The 24,414-nt window shown below is 48.6% G+C and overlaps 1 protein-coding gene across 2 annotated transcripts in view; it reads right to left on the minus strand.

The window, feature by feature from the left end:
- The window catches only part of ADAMTS7 (ADAM metallopeptidase with thrombospondin type 1 motif 7), a 57,350-nt gene that overhangs the window by 12,527 nt on the left and 20,409 nt on the right, over positions 1-24,414 (minus strand). For both annotated transcript variants that reach the window (XM_067755318.1, XM_067755329.1), the window contains exons 7-14: positions 24,068-24,217; positions 22,779-22,922; positions 4,184-4,328; positions 3,550-3,642; positions 3,023-3,168; positions 1,493-1,662; positions 1,121-1,254; positions 19-139 (exon numbers count right to left, since the gene is read on the minus strand). In XM_067755318.1, coding sequence (XP_067611419.1) covers positions 19-139; positions 1,121-1,254; positions 1,493-1,662; positions 3,023-3,168; positions 3,550-3,642; positions 4,184-4,328; positions 22,779-22,922; positions 24,068-24,217 — 1,103 coding nt within the window. The remainder of the gene's footprint in view (positions 1-18; positions 140-1,120; positions 1,255-1,492; positions 1,663-3,022; positions 3,169-3,549; positions 3,643-4,183; positions 4,329-22,778; positions 22,923-24,067; positions 24,218-24,414) is intronic.

Raw genomic sequence — 24,414 nt, forward strand, 5'->3', positions numbered from 1 at the left:
CAGGGGTCCCACCCATACCCAGGCCCTCAGCCTCCTCGAAGGTCCCGCTCACGGTGTGACAGGTGGAGCCGTTGCCGTGGCACACGCCGCAGCGGTCCTCGACGGCACCCGAGTCAATCTCGAAGTCGCAGCCCACATTCTGCAACACATGGGGAGGGGAGCCCCCTGGTGCTGGGCCCCTGGCGGCGAGCCCTCTCTGGCACCAGCCTCGGGGGCCTGCCAGGGTGGGGAGGAGAGAGCTCGGAGCAGGGAGCGGGGGCCCCACCACAGCTGTGCCCTCTGACCCCACGTAAACCCCTCAACCTCTCTGGGCCTCAGCTTCCTCAGATGTGAAACAGGGAGAACCACCTGCACCGGGAAGGTGTGCTGTGAGATCGCATGAGACAAGAGACGGGAGAAGCTTTGTAAAAGGCCACAGCAGGCAGGGGGAGCTGGCACACCCGCGCTCCTGACCAGCGTGGACAGGAATTTCCCCGAAGCAGAAATCAGTGTTCCCTGCTGGTCCTCCCCAGAGCACAGGCCTCCACGCCCAGGGGCTTCCCTTCCCAGGAGCAGAGGAAAGAAAGTGCTGAGGACACGGGCAGGGGGAGTGGCACTGATACTGCTGGAAATAAGTCTAAGTATTGTCAGCAAACACTGACGCTTTCTCTGCCAGGCCCTGAGGCCTGCACGGCCCTGCAATTGCCCTGTTAAATGACTGCATTTAACCCTGTGACGTGGCTACATGGACGGAGAGTCCCCATTCTACTATCGCAGAGGAAACCACTGCTGGGGGTCATCCAGCCAGCAGGAGGTCGAGCTACCACCTGAGCTCTGGTTTCCGGGCCGGGGCTGGGCCGGTACGAAAGCCAGCATTCAGAAGCCATGGCGGGCAGGCCATGGTGCAGAGGCAGAGCCTGGGGGTGAGGCCCAATGATACGGGGGCTCCAGTCCCAGGAGGAGCGGGGAGGCTTTGCTGAGAGGCGATGGCAGACCATCAAAGGGCTTCACTGGCAGAGCGGGGAAGCCCAATGGTACAGCCTGGGGAGGGGGGCCAGAGGGAAGCAGGAGGAAGCCAGAGGAGACCTGCCAGGGGGTTGGGGAGGGCAGTGCTGGAGACTCTCTTCCTAGCTGGGCACACCTTGCAGATGCCGTTGATGCAGAGGTCACGGCTGGCCTGGCCCTGGTAGCAGGGGGTGCCGTCGACCACAGCGTCCCGCAGCTTCTCAGCAAAGTACTCATTCGAGGGCCGGCAGTGCAGCTCGCAGGGGTTCACTGGGGGCCCAAGCAGAGGAGCCGTGAGGGGCAACCAGGGCAGGGCAGGAGCCACGGAGGCCACCGGGAAGACCGCCTCCACGACACCCATCAGTGGCGGGCTGGGGGTGCAAGGCTGTCCACGGGAGCCAGGAGGGAGCAGCAGCCCCGGCAGACAGTGCCTGTATCACTGGGCAACCTTGGCCCTTGGATCTCTGCCCTTCCAGGCCTCAGTGTCCCTGTGGGCAATAGGACTCACCGTCATTGACCACGGGCACCCACGTGTGCAGCTGGCCCTTGTAGAGCATAGCGTCAAAGTGACTGCACTGGACTTGGCGGAAAGAGGGGCGGCCGGCGGGGCAGGCCTTCAGGTTGCACAGGCGAAAGCGCTTCCGTTCACCCACGCAGTATTTGCCCTTGTATTTGGGCCTGTGGGGAGAGTGGGGTGGGGGGCAGTGAGTGCCGACTGCACACCCGGATCCAGAAGTGGGCCCTCGGAGCGAGCGGCTCCTCCTGCACCCCTAACACCCAGAGATTCCCGCCGTCCACCTCTGTTCACGCTGCTCTCCCTGTGGGTCGCCCACACTCTGGTCCAGACACAGGCTCCCTGTTTGAAAGCATCTCAGGGGAGGTGGCAGCAGGAAGCCTGGGCTCTGCCCCTAACCTGCTGTGTGACCTTGGCCAAGTCTCTGGACCCCTCTGGGCCTCAGTATCCTCATCTATAAAATGGGACTGGGGCTGCCTCTGCAGAGGGTTGTTCAGAGGCTGGGCCAAGCTGCAGACATGACTGGCTGAAGGGGCCACTCCAAGTCTCCAGCCCGTGGGACCCAGAGTCCTGACAGCCCATGTGTCAGCAGATGTGTTCCTGGTGGCAGCACCCCAGCCCAGGTCAAAAGGAAGCCCCCTTGGCCCTGGCCCAGCTGAGAGGTATGCCCCCAGCATAGAGCCTGAACCTTAACCCCACCCTGTCTGCCCCCAACCCAGCTCAGGCCTAGGGGCCTGGAGGCAGGGTGGGGTATAAGCACGGGGCCCTAGAAGGACCTGGCTCTGAATCCCATGCCCACCCTGGGGCAGCCTAGTGAAGTGGGCTCATCCAAAGGTGCCGGGCATCCCCTCGGTCTACAGTACAGCTGGCCTCTCTGCATCTCCCTGAATCTTCACCTCACCACTCTTAGATGGGGAAACTGAGGCCCAGAGAGATGAAGTCACTCACCCCAGGTCACACAGCACCCCTCCCAGGCTGACCAATTCTCCCAGCTGTCCCCAGTCTCATCTTGGACCCACTTGTACCTCAAATGCCACTGAGTGGCTCTCTTTACTGAGCGCTTACTACGGACTAGCTGTAGGGCTTTACCTGCATTTATCCTCTACCAGATGGGCACTGCTGCCGCCCCATCATATACTTTCTCTGGAAACTGAGGCCCAGAGAAGGGGTGGAGAGGGAATTTGAACCCTGATCCATCTAAGGTTCAGGGTCTAAGCTCTTAGCCACTGTCCTCCCTGCTTCCCTCCCACCAGCTGCTGCTTTGTTGTGTGGCCTCTGATGAGTCCCTCCGGTGTCTGGGCCTTGGTGTTTCCCTCTCTGCAATGGGGTCAGCAGTGGCGACTCAATCAGCCTCCGGGGCACTCCTAGAAGTGACCCGAGGTGGCTCTGGACACTCCAGGCTTGGCCTCCATGGGGATACTTCTGCGAGTGGGAGGCTGGGACAGAGCCAGTGTCCCTGCAATCGCCGGCTCTGCTCAGGGCGCCCCATCCCACCTGCCCCGGGAGCCCCGGCCCCGCACTCACGCAGGCTGCGTGCACTGCCGCTCGGCACTCTGCACGCCCACGCCACAGCTCCGGGAGCAGACGGACCAGGCGCTCCAGCCAGACCAGCCACCGTCCACGGCCTCGGGCCGGAAGCCCATGGGAACGCACTCCCCATTCAGACACCACTACCGAGACAGACAGAGGTAGAGCAAGCCCACTCCAAGCTCCTCACCCTAGTGAGAACAAGGTGGGTGGAAGGCCTGGAAAGGCCCAGAGGGGAAGGACCTAAGGGCTGGGGGAGGCCCCCTTCCAGTCGCCCAACACCTGGGCCCCATGGTGGAGCCGAGCAAGGAATAAAGTAAGAGTCCACATGCTGACTCTTCCGAGCTGAAGGCACTTTGGAGAATTGCCCAGTCAAGCTCTGCCCCAAAGCCTCCATTCTGCAGGTGGGGACTTGGGCCAGAGAGGGCTGGGGTTCTGCTAAGGGCATGAGCGACCCCAGAGCACGGACACAGCAGGGAGTCTCACCTCTCACCCCCTCCGCAGCTGGACTGGCGAACCCCTACCTTGCTCTCCCCGCACCTGGTACCATCCACAGCTGCATCTAGCTTGGAGTGACAGGTGGTCCCCACGGAGCACCAGAGCGTGTGGCAGACATTCTGCAAGGAGGAGGGCAAGGGCCATACCCTCACCTCCTCCTCGGCGCCACCACCTGCCCTGCCCCCTCACCACCCCCACGAGACCCCTGGGAACCCCTCCTTGGGGCCGGCACATGGTGTAGGGGGTCCTGGGCTGGGGCCCCAGGCTCGGGTTTGTGGCTCAGGCAGTCCCCAGCTCACCCACACCTCTCCCAGCCTCAGCCTACCCGTCTGGAAACACCCTGGTTAGAAGCCGCAGGGTCTCTGACATGCCCATGGCCATCACTTTGGGCGATCTTCCCCAGGACCCCGCAGGAGAGGTTTTATTTTACCTCTTATGATCCAGCTCCAGCAGGTGAGGGCCTTGCCCAAAGTCCCATGGTTGGTAAATGGTCCACCCAGAATGCAGACCCAGGTCTACGGCCGCCCAACCCTCGGCCTCTCCCACAGGCCACTTTATGTCTCGTGGGCATCACGTGCGGGCCGAGCCCAGGCTGGGTGGGGTCTGCAGGCTGCTGAGGGCTGCCCTCCTCCCCCGTGTCCACACAGGCCCCACACTCACGTCCATGTCATCGCAGAAGGCAGAGTAGGCCCCATACTGGAGGCGACACTGGTGGCCCACGTCATAGAGGACGCCAGGTGGTATCGAAGGGAAGTCGATGACATCCTTGGTGGGAGAGTCATCCAGGCAGAGGCCCCACCCACGGCTGCAGAGATGAGACAGGAGTATGAAGTGAGGAGCCACCTGTCCTCTGGGGCAGAGGGCGCAGCCTGAGAGACCCATCAGGGAGGCCGCACCAGACCAGTTGTGCAGGGAAGGTGGGAAGGGGCTTAAAGCCCTAAACTTACAGGAAAACTCCAGCCTCCTTGCTCACCTATCCTATTCTTTGACCTAAGCTAGCAGGAAAGACCCTCCCAGCCTCTCCCATCCATCTCCAGGGCACTCCAGCTGGCTAATCCCCGCTCCCCAGTGCCAGGCCTCTCCACAAACTATTCCTTCCACCCACGACACTCTCCCCACTCCTCCACTGGTGAAGCCTCTTTCCCCAAGATCCAGCCGAAAGGCCCTGCCCTCTGCAGCCTCCTGGACCACTAAGCCTGCTCGGAGCTCCTGCAGCCTCCACCCCTCTGTCCACGATCTGGAGAGCATCACATCACAGCTGATACAACAGCAGGCCTCTGAGAGCCCCGCCCTGGGCTGAGACCTAGGGTCATCTGTGGGAGGACCAAGGCCTGAAGGCTGCCCCCTGTCCGGCCGCCAACCTGGGAGAGAGCCCAGTGTCTGCCAGCCTGTGTCACTCCCCTATTTACTCCTGTCCATCTCCTGCCAGGACTCCCTGGCAGTGGCAGGAGGGAGGCAGGACCTATGGGACTTGGGGTCCCAGGCTAAGCAGGGTAGGGGGAGGCAGAAACCCCCCAGTTTTCCAGTCTGGGAGGCTTGAGGGTGGCTGGTGCCAGGTCAGGGAGCCAGGATGAGCAAAGGGTCCTGGTTAGGACTGAGGGAGGCACAGGAAAGAAAGGCAGAGGTGATGGATGCTGGGGTCTGGCCAGGAGGGAAGGAGGAGACACTACGGGCCACAGAGAGGACGAGAAATAGGCCAATTTGTAGGCCCGCGTGAGGGAAGGCTGGGGGCAGTCAGCCACTGGGATCTGGGAGTCCAAATTTCAGAGGCAGAGGTCTGGGAGCTGCAAGCCCAGGCCAGGGTGGGTGGTCCATGTGGTCTCCCAAGTCCCCTGGCTAGTGGCAGGGCCCGGGCTCCACCAGAGCTTCAGGGAACAAAGCCTCAGTGACCAGACTCCTGCTGAGGACCCTGGGGGCCCCTCCCCACCCAGAATCACCTGGTCCACCTGTGTTAGCTAGAAATGGACCCTGTAAAATGGGCGTCGGGCGAATGAGCAGGTGTGGGACCCAGCTGTCTGTCCCGGATCGCCGCAGGCCAGGCCAGCCCCGGGTGCTGAGCGGGCGCTCTCCCATCTGCCGCTCACAACCCCTCAAGCAGAAAACTCTACCATCATCTCCTTCCACTTTCAGGGCCCAGGGCAGTGCGTCCCTTGCCCTGAGTCACGTGGGAGGGCAGTGATGGTCAGGATGTGATGCCAGGCCAGGCTGCCAACGCCCACGTGTCCACTTGCTAGGCTGCCCTTGGTGCAGAGCTCCTCCCATCCGATCGTGAGCCCGCCTCAAACACTTCACTCCAAACAGAAGCTCTAAATCATGGCAGCTGAGGTCTGGCAGGGAGAAAGGAGTCTTCTGATTGCTGGCTTCAGCCTGCGGGCTCCCTGCGCCTGCACCCGGGGGCAGAGCATCGGCTGAGACGGGGAGGAAGGGGGTGAAGGGTCAACCTGGCCCCGGGGCTCCTCCTTTTTGCCTGGCAGGACACAACTCAAGATGTAGCTGGGGGCTTCACACACTCTTCTGACTCAGACCCAGCCAGGGAGCTCCTCTGACTGGGGTCCAACGTGCCTCAGCCCCACACCAACAGGTCCCAGGCCACATCCAGCCCTTCAGTTTTCCGGCCAGGACCCGGTGCTGACATGCCATGAATCAAGCTTCTGTGGCCTGCTGCTGGGCAGCCAGGGCGACCACAACCTCTCAGGGCCATCCTATATGTGTGTGCGAGGTTGGGGGGCCTGAAGGGTCCTCGTAGGACCCACCACCAGAATCAGAGCCACATTCAGGCCCAGATGCTGACTGGAAACCCCAATCCTGCCCTGCTACAGATGCTGTGTGGCCTTGGGCCATCCCTTACCCTCTCTGGGCCTTCACATCCTCATCTACAAAAGGCTGAGGCAGCCTATGGGATCCCAAGCAACAGAGGTATAAATAGCAGCATCTACTTGGGAAAAGTCACACGGGCGGCCGGCAGCCGGCCCTTCCTTCCTCTGGTCGGCTTACTGCCAGGCTCCCCGTGCTGCTGACATACGTCAGCCCTTCCCCTCGGGGCCCCTCCTCGCTCTAATTATAGTGGGCTGGGCAACCCCACATGGGGTCAGAGCAGACAGCGGGTGGCTCCAGTCGGAAGTGTCACTCCCACCTCAAGGGCTGCAAAGAGCTGCCCATCATCTGGGAGAGGCCTGTGCGCCCCCTCCCCTCGCCACCCCTGGGGGCCTAGTCATGGAGTCGCCAGATGGTGGGGGCAAGGGCCTGACACACGATAAGGCCCGCCTCTCTCCTTCCAGAAATCCTGGCTGCGAAGGCATGAGAGAACAGGGCCTTCCCTCCCTGGCCCCAGGTCCAAGTAGTAGCTCAAGAAACGAGAGGTCCCTTATGAAACAGCAGGGTCCCTGAAAGCAGCTCTCAGTCTAGAAAGGCTCTTCAAGTTCTTCAGGCTGACGTCTTGGACTGGCCAATGACCACAGGCCCCAGAAGCTTTCCTCCAGCCCCACCACCACCTCTTGAAGATTCTCCATCCCACCCCACGCTCCCGCACTGCCAGCCCTGGACCACGCTGTGCACCCCACCTAGAGCACCCTTCTTCCTCAGGGTGCTGCAGCAGTCCTTAGAGGGCAGCTCCGCGGCTCCTTCTCAGAGGTGACGTCCCTGCCCCTCTTCTCCAGGTTCCTACAAACCCCACAGGCCTGTCTGCCACAGTGCTAATTACCCGGAACTGTCACATGTCTGTGCCCCCCAGATGGTGAGGGTCTTGAGGACAGGGACACTACCTCCTCTACCACTGTCCCCCTGAGCACAGTTTGAGACCAAGTGGGATTCGCCAATGTCTGGGTCTGTGTGGCCTAATAAACATCTCCTTGCAGGGAGCCGAGGAGTGTCACATCCAGTGGGGAAGGGGGGGGCGGTCTGAGTGCCTCTAGGACACCCTCAAGCCCTGGAAACACTGCCTGACTCCACCTGGCGCCTTCCTTCTGTGAATCTTGCTCATTCTGGCCTCCATCCTGTCTAGGTGGGACCTGTCCTGTCTTCTGTCCCACCCCCAACAAGGAGACAGAGGGCGGAGGGGCTAGAGGACAGGTTGGTACCACATTCTCCGTCTGAGCACCCCCTCCCGCACCTGTCCTGGGCCTCGTGATCCCCTCCTGCCTGACCCTCCAGGATAGAGAGGTGAGAGTGCGACCACCCTTGGGGAGATGAACTTCTCCTCCCTCCCCAGCTCCCCTCCATCTGCCGCGCCTGTATCTCTCTTTCCGCCTGTATCTCTCTTTCCGCCTGTATCTCTCTTTCCGCCTCTTTCCAGCTCTTCTCAGTGCCAAGGCTCCGGGAGGCCCTGGCTGGCTCAGGGTTTCGCCCTCTCCTCCCACCCTCACCCCAGGCCCCAAGCCAAGTCCCTCACGCATTCCAGCAGCTGAATGAAGACAGAGACATATCTGTCCGTCTGTCTGTCCTGACAGAAGTCAGGCTGGGCGGCACCCTGGGTGGGGGCAGCTGGGAAAAGCCCTCAGGGTACTGCAGGGGCGGCTACTCTTCTGATTTCCCAGCCCTTCTCTCACTCTTGACTCCTATGTCGGGAGGTGACAGACCCTTGGGATGGTTTTCTACCCAGCTTTCCCTGCGCGCGGGCCACTTCTCTGCTTCAGCTCCTAGTCACTTATCACTTGGTAACAGTGACAACAGTCACGAGGCATTGAATGCTAACCGTGTGGCCAGTGCTGTGCTACACACTTCACATGTGTGCTCACTGAATCCTCAGGGCAACCCAGGAGGCAGTCCCGTCATTATCCCCAGTCTTTGAGGCTTAAGGCTAGTGTAACTGTCTGCCAACACAGGTAGAAACCTGGCCCAGAGTCCAGGGTCTTAACATCAAACTCAACACTTCTCTGCTTCTAGTCTCACTCTCCACCCAGTTATCCCTCTTCTATCAGAGGCCAGAGTCCTTGCTCTCACATCCATAACGAACCTGGCCCCAGTGAATGGCCTTCTAGAAAAATATGGCTCATGGAACAGACACAGATTTATTTCCACTCCCTTCCAGAGCCCCACTAAGATGATAGGAAAGGAATAAACAAGGCATAAATCCACAAGGACAAAGGGCAAGAGAGAGGTGATGATGGCAGATGGAAGATGTCAGCAAAAATTCTAGAAGCTGGAAAGCAGATGATCGAGTAGCAGCTGACTTACCACAGCAGTGAATGCTGAGAGCCAGTCCTGCAGGGAGAAACTACCCAGAAGTGGGACACTGGAAGGGCTCAGGAATCAGGGTCCCAGGGACCCCTGGAGGCCTGTGCGTCAGGAAGACTGAGGACAAGAGCCTGACTGAAAGTCTGTAAGACCCACTAGATCCCCTTCCCAACCCTATGTAGCCAGGCGATGGCCACCTCCCTGCCTGGCAGAGGGCCGGGGTCACTCTCGGGGTGATCCAGGAGATCTGGTCCAGGAACACTAGGCACAGTGGAAGGCCTGAGGCAGAGGGACCTACAGAGAAAAGTCTACATGAGGAAGGCTGAGATAACTGCCAAGCTCCTTCCCCATTTGGATGCCAGAACGCTGTAGCCAGACTTACACCTTCCCAGGAAAAGACTAGAGAATGCCTCTCTGGGGCAACAATCACTCAGAAAAATGACCCTAGATACTGACATTTAAAGATCTCCCAAAGAAACAGCCCCATCCCCACCAGTCCCTCAGAGGTGATGTGGAAAAGTGCGGCCCAGTCCACAGACCTCCCAACTCCAGCCCAGTGCCTCCTTCCACGGAGGGAATACAGCCATACCATCTTAAGAAAACCTATAACATGACAGAAAGATTTAAAAAAATAACTCGAAGGAAAGAAAGATATTACAGGGAGCAAAAGAAAAAAAAATCCACATAAATAATAACCTCAGAAAGATAAGATACTCTACTCATGGACCTAGAAGAGGATAGTAAAAAGAAGTATTTAGCGAATAAGAAAGTTCAGGAAAGTAGAAGTACAATAGGAAAAAAATTTTTAATGTAATAGAAGGGTTATAAGGTAAAGATAAGGATGTCTTCCAGTAAACAGAAAGAGATGAAAAAAGTAAAAAAAAGAAAGGGAGAGAATAGCTGAATATGAAGGGTTCCAGAAGGAGAAAATAAAAGCAAGACGACTATCAAATAAATAATAAGAACATTTCCAAGAACTGAAGGACATGAATTTTTAGATGAAAAGGGACTACCAAGTGTCCTCCCAGAATAAAAGTAGACCAAGGCACATAATTGCAAAAGTTCAAATCACCAAGAGAAAAAAAAGAGAGAGGGAGACACAGACAGAATATTCTCTATATTAAGAGAGAGATAGAGAAAATCCTAAAAGTTTCCAGACTTTTTAAAAGGCCACATACAAAGGTTTGGGAATTAGACTGGTATGAGACTTGTCAACAGCACTGTTGGAAGCTAGAAGACAAAGGAAAGACACCTTTGAAATTCTGAGGGAGAAAGACTTCTAACTTAGAAGTTGCTATCAAATGATCAGTCAGGTATGAGGGAAGAATAAAGACAAGCGAACATTTTAAGACAAGCAAACCATTCACCTCCACACGTCCCTTCTCAGAAGGCTGCTTGAGAATATGCTCCACCAAACAAAGAAGTAAACTCCTCTAGAAAAGGTAAGCAAGAGATCCAGGAGACAGAAAGACCATGCGTGACAACTTCAGGGGAGCAACAGAAAGCACCCAGCTTAGACTGGAGCAGAAGGACAAAGGGAAGTTTGGGGGGATGTCCAGGAAAGAAGGAAACTGTTAGACGATGGGGCAGGGATTGCCTGGAAAACTGGATTAAGAGACATTTTGTAGAATTGCTGGAGGATACGGAAGACTTAGAGAAGCAAAGAAAACTAGGCAAATAAAAAAGTGGTTCTTAAAAAGAGAACATCATTTTGTTACAACGCTTGGTTCGGCATTATCGATACAATCCTAATAATGAAAACACTGAACGTGGATTTAATCAAGATATGCTAACAGGGGCTTCCCTGGTGGCGCAGTGGTTGAGAGTCTGCCTGCCGATGCAGGGGACACGGGTTCGTGCCCCGGTCCGGGAAGATCCCACATGCCACGGAGAGGCTGGGCCCGTGAGCCATGGCCGCTGAGCCTGCGCGTCCAGAGCCTGTGCTCCGCAACGGGAGAGGCCACAACAGTGAGAGAGGCCCGCATACCGCAAAAAAAAAAAAAAAAAAAAAAAGATATGCTAACACGATATTGGGATGTGATGGCAGGGGCAAATGTGTGCAGGAAGTGACACAAGGAGGTTAAATCCCAACCTTCCATTGTACAAGTCATCTGATAATATCTAAATTGAAAAATCAAGAAACAGCACTCTAGGAAGGCTTTTTGGAAATATGAAAGTAAATAAGGTAAGAAAAAGCTAAAAAGGATGAAAGTTGAAAGTGGCTGCCCAAAGAATGGAGGGTGGGGAAGAGCGCAGCAGGTGATTTAAAGCTCTGCTACTGCCATCTCAAACTCTTTATGTTTTTGAATTTGTGTTCTGTTAAGCGAGTTCTGATGGAACAAGAAGCATGTGCGTGAGCAGGGGAGATATGCGATGTCTGTGTCCTCTGCTCCTTGCCACCTCATGAGTACAGCATCCCAGCGGGCCCATGATGTGGAGGAATTCAGTGAGACTCTAAGCAAATGGAAAATAAGCATGCTATGTCTAGGACAGCCCCAGAGGCCATACTTTGCACTACAACCAGAACTTGCTTCAAAGGCAGAAAGAAGGCAATGATGTTTTAAGAAACAGAAATGACCAGGGAACTCTATAATCTTTTGTTATTTGTGTTACTTCCTTGTATCAGCCAACTACTGCACTGAAAATGATGGGCTAGAAGGAAATGTAAAGATAGTTCCATTTCCTGTCAGTTCTTCCTCACTCATCAGTAAGCCAAGGCAGAGAGTATTGGGAGAATGTGTGCATGTTATGAAGTGAAATAAAACCAGTCAAATTAGTTTTGTACAGTATGTCCACCGTTCTGGTAAATGTGAGCTATGAAATACGAATTGCATCATTTTGGTGATTCCACATATGAGTTCAATGTGCCTATATTTGCATTTAAAAATTGGCACTGCATAAAGATGAATGGTAAAATTTACGCTAATCATTTAGAAATAAAGACTAAAAAAAAATAGAAAAAAAAACAATAAAAAAGATCAATAAGAGCTGGACCCTCACCCCATATAAGGAACAAGCTCGACGCCCCCCTCAGGGAGTGAGCAAGCAAGGGAACCTTTTGTTTGTTCGTGCTCCCCCCTGCTGCAGCAGGGGCCCCCATAAAGCCTTGCCTGAAAAAAAAAAAAAAAAGAAAAGATAAACAAAACTGATAAACCTTTAGCCAGGCTCATCAAGAAAAAAAGAGAAAGGGCCAAAATCAGAAATGAAAAACAAGTTACAACTGACACCATGGAAATACAAAGGATCATAAGAGACTACTACGAACAATTACATGCCAATAAAATGAACAATCTAGAAGAAATAGACAAATTCCTAGAAATATATAATCTCCCAAGACTAAACCAGGAAGAAACTGAAAATAGGAACAGACCAATTACCAGTAATGACACTGAAGTAATTAAAAAACAGAAACAAACAAAGGAACTCCCAACAAACAAAAGTCCAGGACCAGATGGCTTCACAGGTGAATTCCACCAAATATCTAGAGAAGAGTTAATACCTATTCTTCTCAAACTATTCCAAAAAATTTCAGAGGAAAGAACACTTCCGAACTCATTCTATGAAGCATCACCCAGATTCCAAACCCAGACAAAGATATCACGAAAAAAGAAAATTACACACCAATATCACTGATGAACATAGATGCAAAAATCTTCAACAAAAGATTTGCAAACAGAATCCAACAATACACCATGATGTAGTGGGATTTATCCCAGGGATGCAAGGATGATTCAATATCTGTGAATCAATCCATGTGCTACACCATATTAACAAACTGAAGAATAAAAACCATATGATCACCTCGATAGATGCAGAAAAAGCTTTTGGCAAAATTCAACAACTATTTATAACAAAAACCCCCCAGAAAGTGGGAATAGAAGGAACATACCTCAACATAATAAAGGCCAAATACGACAAACCCACTGCTAACATCATACACAATGGTGAAAAAACACCACACTCAATGGTGAAAAGCTGAATGCATTCCCTCCAGGATCAGGAACAAGACAAGGATGCCCATTCTCACCACTTTTATTCAACATAGTATTGGAAGTCCTAGCCACAGCAATCAGACAAGAAAAGGAATCCAAATTGAAAAGGAATAAGTAAAACTGTCACTGTTTTCAGATGACATGACACTATACATAGAAAAATCCTGAAGATGTCACCAAAAGACCACTAGAACTCATCAACGAGTTTGGTAAAGTGGCAAGATACAACATTTTTTTTTAAATGAATTTATTTATTTATTTTTGGTTGCGTTGGTTCTTCGTTGCTGTGCACAGGCTTTCTCTAGTTGCAGCGAGTGGGGGCTACTCTTTGTTGCAGTGCGTGGGCTTCTCACTGCAGTAGTTTCTCTTGTTGCAGAGCGCAGGTTCTAGGTGTGTGGGCTTCAGTAGTTGTGGCCCGCGGGCTCTAGAGCGCAGACTCACTAGTTGTGGCGCACAGGCTTAGTTGCTCCATGGCATGTGGGATCTTCCCGGAGCAGGGCTCGAACCTGTGTCCCCTGCATTGGCAGGCAGATTCTTAACCAATGCACCACCAGGGAAGTCCCGCAAGATACAAAATTAACATACAGAAATCTGCTGCATTTCTATACACTAACAGTGAATTATCAGAAAGAAAATTAAGGAAACAATCCAATTGACCATCGCATTGAAAAGAATAAAATACCTAGGAATGAACCTACTTAAGGAGGTAAAAGACCTGTACCCAGAAAACTGTAAGACACTGATGAAGGAAATTGAAGATGACATAAACAGATGGAAAGACACACCATGTTCATGGATTGGAAGAATCAATATTGTTAAAATGACCACACTACCCAAGGCAATCTACAGATTCAATGCAATCCCTACCAAAATACCAATGGCATTTTTCACAGAACTAGAATAATTTTAGAATCTGTATGGAAACACAAAGACCTCGAATAGCCAAAATAATCTTGAGAAAGAAGAGAGCTGGAGATTTCATGCTCCCTAACTTCAGACTATACTACAAAGCTACAGTAGTCAAAATAGTATGGTACTGGGAGAGGAATCAAGATGGCAGAGTAGAAGGATGTAAAACTCACCTCCTCCCCCAAATACATCAAAAATACATCTACAAATGGAACAATTCTCACAGAATACCTACTAAACACTAGCAGAAGACCTCAAACACCTGAAAGGACAGGAAACACCTTCACATAACTGGGCAGGATGAAAGGAGGGGGGAAGGAAGCAGGATGGGACCTGTGCCCCTGGGAGAGAGAGGTAAAAGAGGAAAGGTTCCTGCACCCTGGGAAGCCCCCTCACTGGGAGATCAACTGAGACAGAAAGGGAGCTACAGAGGCTTGGAGAAGAGCAAAACAACTGGTTTGCGGCAGGCAGAACAGAGAGAGACCTGCACAGACAGTCCACGCCACTACCCTGCATGCTGCAGCCTGAGACAAGAATCTGCTGGTACAGGAGGGGTCTCAGTGCTGAAAATTGGGGTTTAGAGGAGACCTGGAGAGAGGACTGGTGTTGCCTGTGTGGAGACAGCCTGAAGGGGCTGGAATGTGGTATGGCTGCAACCAGGGCTGTTTGCAGAAGAAGCCCGGGCCTGCCATAGAAGCGATGCACCATTGTTGAGTGGTGAGCAAAGGGAGGGGTGGGGCCGCCATAGCAGCCTCTTTCTCCATGCCCCAGCTGCCGCCTGGGTGGGCCCACACACCCCAGCCACGGCCTTGGCGGGCTCCAGGAGCAGGTGCCAGTGGGTTGCCCACGTGCAGAGGTGGGGCTGAAATCACAACTGAGCCCCAGTGACCGCATGACTTATGAAGCAGGGCTGAAATCTTTCCCCAGCTGTGTGAACTGCAGATGTACACCTCTGCTGCCAGCTTTGTAAGTTCAGCACCTGTGGGACATCCGAGCAGATGATGGGTGCTCCTGCGGCTGGGACGGGTCTGGCCTTAGGAGCTGTGGGCTTTGTGGGCACTTGCACGCAGGGGCTGGGCCAGGCCAGGATCTGAGCTGCCTCACTCCCACAGCAAGTCCAGGTGCATGACTACTGCAGTCCTGGGACCTGACTTCGGTGGATCTGCACTGGTGGCCTTGTGAAAACAACGCCTGAGAAACACCAGGGTTTATTGACGTCATTCCCATGTTTGAGGCGGGGCCAAGGGCAGTGCCAACAACAGTGGACTTTGTGATCCCACACAACAGGTGACACAACAGAGCATGCACACCAGTGGATGGCTCTGGCGGAGGAACACTCAGGGGCTCCTCTCCCAGTGGGAATGCTCCAGTCCTGCCTACCTTACACCTCAGCTCAGAAACGGATCTGGGGGCTTCTATTCCAACAACTAGGGAACAGTTAGACAAGGCAGTGACCACCACAGAGCAAAAAGGAAGGCCTTGCTCAACATCCAATGCAGGCTCTAGTCACACCTACTATCAAGGGGATAATGGCCAGCATACACTGAAGAAAGAGGTGGTGGGCATTCATACTAAAAACCGCCCTTGCACCAAAAACTTATTAAACCCACAGAGGCTACACAGGGCCACTCCCACACAAAAACAGCCCTTCAAGACCACAGTAGATAACTGTTTCTCCTAAACTCAGAGCAAGAGAAATATAAGTAAAATAAAGAAGCAAAGGAACCGCTCCCAATTAAAAGGTCAAGAGAATTGCCCTGAAAGAACAATGAAACAGATCTCTTCAGTCTAACAGACACCGAGTTCTGAAAATAAGAGACCTATGGGATAATGCCAATCTACGTATAATATGGCTCCCAGAAGAAGAAGAAAGAGAAAAGGGGATTGAAAATGTATTAAGAAATTATGGCTGAAAACTTACCAAACCTAAAGAAGGAAGTAGATATCCAGGTACAAAAAGCACAGAGGGTTCCAAACAAGATGAACCCAAACAGACCCACACCAAGATATATTATAATTAAAAGTTAAAGAGAGGATTCTAAAAGCATCAAGAGAAAAAGAGTTGGGGAGGGGGAAGGGTAAGCTGGGACAAAGTGAGAGAGTGGCATGGACATATATACACTACCAAACGAAAAAACGATAGCTAGTGGGAAGCAGCCGCATAGCACAGGGAGATCAGCTCAGTGCTTTGTGACCACCTAGAGGGGTGGGATAGGGAGGGTGGGAGGGAGGGAGACGCAAGAGGGAAGAGATATGGGGATATATGTATAGCTGATTCACTTTGTTAAAAAGAAGAAACTAACACACCATTGTAAAGCAATTATACTCCAATAAAGATGTTAAAAAAAAAAGAGTTAATTACAAAAGAACCCCCATAAAGTATCAGCTTATTTCTCTACAGAAACGTTGCAGGCCAGAAGAGAGTGGCAAGATATATTGGAAGTCCTGAAAGGGAAAAATCTGCAACCTAGTATACTCTACCCAGCAAAATTATCATTTTTAAAATTTTCAATTATCACAAGCAAAAACTAGAAGAATACAGCAATACTAAACCTATCATAAAGAAAATATTGAAAGGTCTTCTCTAAATAGAAAGAAGACTTCTAAGAAAGAGAAAATCACAATTGGAAAGTAAATCACTTAAATAAGTCAGTACATAGATTTAAAAAGAAATCAAAAAATTTCTGTGAAAGAGATGATAACCACAATTAACAATAAAAGGATGAACATGAAGATGTAAAAGAGGACATCAAAATCATAAAATGTGGGTGAGGAGAGTCAGAAAATGTAGCGTTTTTTTCCTAGAATGTGTTTGAGCCTTCATGACTACCAGTCTAAAACAAGTAGATATAGGAAGGGGATAACATACTTGAAGAACAGGGTGACCACAAATCAAAAACATACAACAGATTCACAAAAACCAAAAAGAAGAGAACCAAAAAGAAGTATAATACAAAAGAAAATCATCAAACCACAAAAGGAAAAACAAAAAGCAAAAGAAAGGGACAAAGAAGAAATATAAAATCAATGGAAAAACAAGGTTTAAAATGGCAATAAATACATATCTGTCAATAATCACCTTAAATGTCAATGGACTAAATGCTCCAATCAAAAGACACAGAGCAGCAGACTGGATTATAAAACAAGAGCCTACAATATGCTGCCTACAAGAGACCCACTTTAGGGCAAAGGACACACATAGATTGAAAGTGAGGGGATGGACAAAGATATTCCTTCATGCAAAAGGAAATGTCAAGAAAGTAGGGGTCACAACATTCATACCAGACAAAATAGACTTTAAAACAAAGGCTATAAACAAGACACAGAAGCAACCTAAATGTCCATCGACAGATGAATGGATAAAGAAGATGTGGTGTGTGTGTGTATATATATATATCTGAATCACTTTGCTGTACATCTGAACTAACACATTGTAAATCAATTATACGTCAGTAAAAAAATAAATATTAAAAAAAACAAAGGCTGTAAAGCAAGATAAAGAAGGACACTATATAATGATAAAAGGATTAATACAAGGAGGTGATATTACACTTGCCAACATATATGCACCCAATACAGGAGTACCCAAATACATAAAACAAATACTAACAGACATAAAGGAAGAAATTGATGGGAACACAAGAATAGTAGGAGACCTTAACACCCCACTCACATCAATGGATAGATCTTCAAGATGGAAAATCAATAAGGCAACAGAGATTCTAAATGATACAACAGAACAGTTAGACTTAATTCATATTTTCAGGACATTATATCCAAAAAAAGCAGAATACACATTCTTTTCAAGTGCATATGGAACATTCTCTAGGACTGACCACATACTAGGGAACAAAACCATCCTCAAAAAATTTAGGAGTATAGAAATTATTTCAAGCATCTTTTCTTACCACAACGGCATAAAACTAGAAATCAACCACAGAAAAAGAAACAAGAAAAAACAATTACAAAGGGCTTCCCTGGTGGCACAGTAGTTAAGAATACGCCTGCCAAAGCAGGGGACACGGGTTCGAGCCCTGCTCCAGGAAGATCCCACATGCTGCAGAGCAACTAAGCCCACTTGCCACAACTACTGAGCCTGCACTCTAGAGCCTGCGAGCCACAACTACTGAAGCCCGCATGCCTAGAGCCTGTGCTCCGCAACAAGAGAAGCCACTGCAATGACAAGCCCGTGTAGCGCAACAAAGAGTAACCTCGGCTCACTGCAACAAGAGAAAGCCCAGTGCAGCAATGAAGACCCAACACAGCCAAAAATAAATAAACTAATTAATTTTTTAAAACCACAATTACCAGGAGAATAAACAACATGCTACTAAAAAAACCAATGGGTCAACAATGAAATCAAAGAAGAAATAAAAAAATACCTTGAAGCAAATGACAATGAGAACACAACCATACAAAAATCTATGGGATGCAGCCAAAGCAATCCTTAGAGGGAAGTTCATAGTGATACAGGTCTTCTTTAAGAAACAAGAAAAATCTCAAATAAACAACTTAACCATCTAAAAGAATTAGGAAAAGAAGAACAAACAAAATCTAAAGTCAACAGAAGGAAGGAAATAATAAAGATTAGAGAGGAAATAAATAAAACAGATTTAAAAAACAATAGAAAAAAAATCAATAAAACCAAGATCTGGTTCTTTGAAAGGGTAAGCAAAATTGACAAACCTCTGGCCAGGCTCACCAAGAAGAAAAGAGAGAAGACCCAAATAAACAGAATAAGAAATGAAAGAGGAGAAATCACAACTGATACTGCAGAGATATAAAAAACCATGAGCGAATATGATGAACTATTATATGCCAACATATTCGACAACCTAGAAGAAATGGACAACTTTCTAGAAACATACAGCTCACCAAAACTAAATCAAGAAGAAATAGATAACTTGAACAGACCAATCACTAGAAGTGAAATAGCATCTGTAATCTGGAATAAAAAAACAAACAGAAAAAACTCCCTACAAACAAAAGCCCAGGACCAGATGGTTTCATAGGCAAATTCTACCAAACACACAAAGAAGAACTTATACCGATCCTTCTCAAACTCTTCCAAAAGACTGAAGAGGAAGAAAAACTCCCAAAGACATTCTATGAGCCACCATCATCCTGATACCAAAACCAGACAAACACACTACCAAAAAAGAAAATTACAGGCCAGTATCTTTGATGAATATAGATGCAAAAATTCTCAACAAAATATTAGCAAACCAAAACCAACAACACACAAAAAATGCCATACACCAGAACCAAGTTGGATTCAACCCAGGGTCACAGTGATGTTTCAACATATGCAAATCAACCAATGTGATACACCACATCAACAAAAGACAAAAACCACATGATCATCTCAATAGATGCAGAAAAAGCATTTGATAAAATTCAACATCCATTCATGATAAAAAAAAAAAACCCTTGCAAAAGTGGGTATAGAAGGAACATATCTCGACATAATAAAAGCTATTTATGACAAACCCACAACCAATATAATACTCAATGGTGAAAAGGTGAAAGCCTTCCCACTAAAATCTGGAACAGGACAAGGATATCTACGCTCACCACTTCTATTCAATATAGTACTGGAAGTCCTAGCCACAGCAATCAGACAAGAAAAATAAATAAAAGGTACTCAAATTCAGAGGGAAGAGGTAAATCTGTCATTATCTGCAGATGACATGATATTATATATAGAAAACCCAGAAGACTCCACACAAAAACTACTAGAACTGATAAACGAATTCAGCAAGGTAGCAGGATACAAGACTAACATATAGAAATTGGTTGCATTTCTTTACACTAACAATGAAATATCAAAAAGGGATGTAAACAAACAATTCCTTTTAAAACCACATCAAAAAAATAAAATACTTAGGAATAAACCTCACCAAGGAGGTGAAAGACTTATATGATGAAAACTACAAAACATTAGTAAAGGAAATTGAAGATGATTCAAAGAAATGGAAAGACAGCCCATGCTCTTGGATTGGAAGAATATTGTTAAAATGGCCAGCCTAATACCCAAAGCAATCTACAGATTTAATGTGATACTTATCAAATTACCCATGACATTCTTCACAGAACTAGAACAAAAAATCCCAAAACTGATGTGGAACCATAAATGACCCAAAATTGCCAAAGCAATCCTGAGGAAAAAGAACAAAGCTGAAGGGACTTCCCTGGTGGTCTAGTGGTTAAGACTTCGCCTTCCAAAGCAGGGGGTGCAGGGTGGGGAGTTAAGATCCCACATGCCTCACGGCCAAAAAACCAGAACACAAAACAGAAGCAATATTGTAACAAATTCAATGAAGACTTTAAAAATGGTCCACATCAAAAAAAAAAAAAAAGAAAATCTTAAAAAAAAAAGAAGGAACAAAGCTGGAAGCATAACCCTCCCAGGCTCCAGAAAATACTACAAAGCTACAGTAATCAAAACAGCATGGTACTGGCACAAAAACAGACATATGGATCAGTGGAACAGAACAGAGAGCCCAGAAATAAACCCACACACCTAAGTTCAGTTAATCTTCAACAAAGGAGGCAAGAGTATACAATGGGGAAAAGACAGTCTCTTCAGCAAGTGTTGTTGGAAAAGTTGGACAGCCACATGCAAATCAACGAAATTAGAACGCACCCTCTCCCCATACACAAAAAAAAACTCAAAATGGCTTAAATACTGAAATATAAGACATGACACCATAAAACTCCTAGAAGAGAACATAGGTAAAACATTCTCTGACATAAATTATACCAATGTCTTCTTAGGTCAGTCTCCAAGGTAATAGAAATAAAAGCAAAAAAAAAACAAATAAATGAAATAATGCCATTTGTAGCAACATGCATGTACCTAGAGATTATTATACTAAGCAAAGTAAGTCAGGAAAAGAAAGACAAATACCATATGATACCACTTATATGGGGAATCTAAAATACAACACAAATGAACATATCTACAAAACAGAAACAAACTCACAGACATGGAGAACAGACTTGTGGTTGCCAAGGGGGAGGGGGCATGGGGAGGGAAAGATTGGGAGTTTGGGATTAGCAGATGCAAATTATTACATATAAAATGGATAAACAACAAGGTCCTATTGTATAGCACAGGGAACTATATTCAATATCCTATGATAAACCATAAGGGAAAAGAATATGAAAAAGAATATTATATATATATATATATATATATATATATATATATATCTGAATCACTTTGCTGTACAGCAGAAATGAACACACTTTAAATCAACTATACTTTAATAACATTAAAAAAAACAGTATGGTACTGGCACAAAAACAGACACACAGAGCAATGGAACAGAATAGGCAGCCTAGAAATAAACCCACACACTTATGGTCAATTAATCTACGACAAAGGAGGCAAGAATATACAATGGAGAAAAGACAATCTCTTCAATAAGTGGTGCTGGGAAAACTGGACAGCTACATGTAAAAAAATGAAATTAGAACATTTTTCTCAACCCATATACAAAAAATAAAGTCAAAATGGATTAAGGACCTAAACATAATACCGGAAACCATAAAAATCCCAGAAGAAAACACAGGCAGAACGCTCTTTGACATAAATTGTAGCAATATTTTTTTGGATCCATCTCCTAAAGCAAAGGAAATAAAAATAAACAAATGGGACCTAATTAGACTTAAAAGCTATTGCACAGTGAAGGAAACTATCAACAAAATGAAGAGACAACCTACTGAATGGGAGAAAATATTTGCAAGATACGACTGACAAGGAGTTAATATCCAAAGTATTTAAACAGCTCATACAACTCAACATCAAAAAAAATAACCAGATTAAAAAATGGGCCAAAGACCTGAACATTTTTCCAAAGAAGACATACAGATGCCCAACAGGCACTTGAAAAGATGCTGAACATCATTAATCATCAGAGAAATGCAAATCAAAACGATGAGATATCACCTCGCACCTGTCAGAATGTCTATCATCAAAAAGAACACAAATAACAAATGCTGGTATAGACATGGAGAAAAGAGAACCCTTGTACACTGTTGGTGGGAATGTAAATTGGTACAGCCACTGTGGAAAACAGTATGGCTCAAAAAAAGAAAAGCAGAACTACCATGTGACCCAGAAATTCCACTCCTGGGTATATATGAGAAAAAAATGAAAACACTAATTTGAAAAGATACATGCAAACCAATGTTCACAGCAGCATTGTTTACAACAGCCAAGATACAGAAATAACCTAAGTGTCCCTCAATAGATGAATGGATAAAGAAGATGCGGTATATATATACAATGGAATACTGCTCAGCCATAAAAAAGAATGAAATAATGCCATTTGCAGCAACATGGATGGACTTGAAGAATATAATGCTTAGAGAAATAAGTCAGACAAAGAAAGACAAATACTGTATGATATCACTCATATGAGGAATCTAAAAAATAAAACAAACTAGTGAATACAACAAAAAAGAATCAGACTCAGATACAGAGAACAAACTAGTGGTTACCAGTGGGAAGAGGGAAGGGAGGAGGGGCAAGATAGGGACAGGGGATTAAGAAGTACAAACTACTATGTACAAAATAAATAAACTACAAGGATATATTGCACAGCACAGGAAATATAGCCAATATTTTATAACTATAAATGGAATATAACTTTAAAAATTGTGAATCACTGTTGTACACCTGAAACTTATATAATACGGTACCATCAACTACACCTCAATTAAAAAAAAAAAAAAACTTGTGCTAATCATTTAAATTTTTAAGTTTGTCTTTACTTAGAACATTAACTAGCAAATAAAAATATAACATAGCAAATCAAGAGGACATAAAAGAAAGGAAAAGCTTTATATTTCATTGCCTTTAAGGGCACTTGCTTCCCTGCTTTTCACTGGACCCTTCCGGTCACATGGCCAGCCCTGTACCTCCTCCAGCTTCCTTTCCTATTCTGCTTTGGCTCCTGTAGCATCACTTAATATCCTGCCGTTCCCTGAAAATTATCCCACACTGCTCATGTCCTCGTGCCTTTGCCCATGCCTCTTCTACCAGGAATACCACTCTTCTCCCTTCTATACATCTGTGAACTCCTGCTTATCCTCCAAGGTGCTGTCTGCATCTCCCCGGTCACACCCTGACCTCAGGGGCTCAGACAAGGCCCAGGGCTCGGGGAGGGACTTACTCAAGGAACCTGGTGATGTACTCGCGGCTGCAGCGGGACCAGGTGAGAGGCGCAGCGTCGTACAGGAGCTGTGGAGACATGATGAAAGGCCGTTTCCCAACGGGTTCACAGTCATTGCCGCTTCCGTCATGCTGAATGCCAAAACTGTGTGAGAGCACAGGCCCCAGGGGCGAGTGAGCTGGTGGGAAGCCACCAGGCCGCCCCTCCCTCAGAGGTCTGCAAGGTGCTGGGTCCTGGCTCCCAGGCCTGGCTCTGCCACCAAACCACTGTGTGGCCTGGGGAAAGTCATATCCCATCTCTGAGACTCAGTTTCCTTAAAGTAAAACATGGGTGTGCTAACTAGTGTCCCACAGGGCCCTCTGCCAGGTGCACCAGCCTGAGCCTGAACTAAGCACCAGGGACACGGGGCAGCCCGGCTCCTGCAATGAGCTGGCCAACAACGGCAAGCCAGGTGTCATGTGTGGGGCCCACTGTGGCCCCTGCAACCTCACTGGTGCCAAGAACAGTCTGACAGAGTTCCTGCCACCCCTCAAGTCCTGTCCCAAGGCTGTGCAGTGGAGTTAGGGAGTCTGAGCTCCTGCACCACAGGAAAAGTCTCAAGACCATCCTTGGGAAAGACATGAGAAAAATTACCTTTGCTGAGCACTTACTATGTGCCAGGCACCATACTAAGCACTGTGAGAAACACTATCTCTCTCAGCCCTCAGGGATGACCCAACACCTCGGACCAACAGAGCTCTCTGTGAGCCTGCCCTCATTGGCTCCCAGACATCTAAGACTGCCATATTCACAGCTAAACTGTCTGGGCAGAGAGGGCCAAGGGTACGGGCCATGCCTAGGCATAATAGCCTCATGTGGAGGTGTCCAACAGAGGGAGCCTTGGACATCACTGAATCCAACCCCCTCAATCAACAGGGAACACACAGAGGCCCAGAGACGGCAGGGAGCTTGCCTAGGGTCACAGAGCGATTAGGAACAGGGGGTTGGCAGGGACTAAGAGTAAGAAATGCAAAGCACTGAGGGCAACAGGGAGGGACAAAGGCCTATGGTGACTTTCTGGCCCATCTCAACCCCACTTCAAATAAGACTCACCCCTCTCCTAACAGGGAAGCGGCCTGTTTGTGGGGTGGGGACAGTGCCAGGGATAGCAATGTGGTCAGGCTGGGCTCATTCCTCAAGGCAGGGCTCCCTTCCCTGGGATTGTGTGGGCCATCGGCTTGGCTGTCTGGTGCCCACAGGTTGGGAGGTGAGGTCGGGTTCTTAGTGTGGCAGTGGGGTTGGCAGGGTACCTGTGCCCGAGCTCGTGGGCCACGGTGAAGGCCAGGGGCAGGCCCGTGTCCTCATTGATGCTGCAGCTGCGGTGAGGCTGGCACATGCCCGCCACGTGGGACAGGCCCAGGGTCTCGCAGGGCTGGTTCATGGCGGCACACAGGTCCTTCCTGCACATGCAGAGAGAAGGGGTCCTCAGGCTGACTTGGCCAGAAGCCAGGCCCACCCAAGCTGACGGGGCTAGGCAGGGGCCCCTGCTGACACTGAGGGAGGTTGGGAGTGAAAAGGATGTCCCTGCTATCACTCCGAGACCAGCACAGGAGTCATTTGGGAAGCAGGTGCCCTCGTTCACCCAGGACACCTATCT

The sequence above is a fragment of the Pseudorca crassidens genome, chromosome 1, assembly GCF_039906515.1.
Source record: "Pseudorca crassidens isolate mPseCra1 chromosome 1, mPseCra1.hap1, whole genome shotgun sequence".
Taxonomy (NCBI): domain Eukaryota; kingdom Metazoa; phylum Chordata; class Mammalia; order Artiodactyla; family Delphinidae; genus Pseudorca; species Pseudorca crassidens.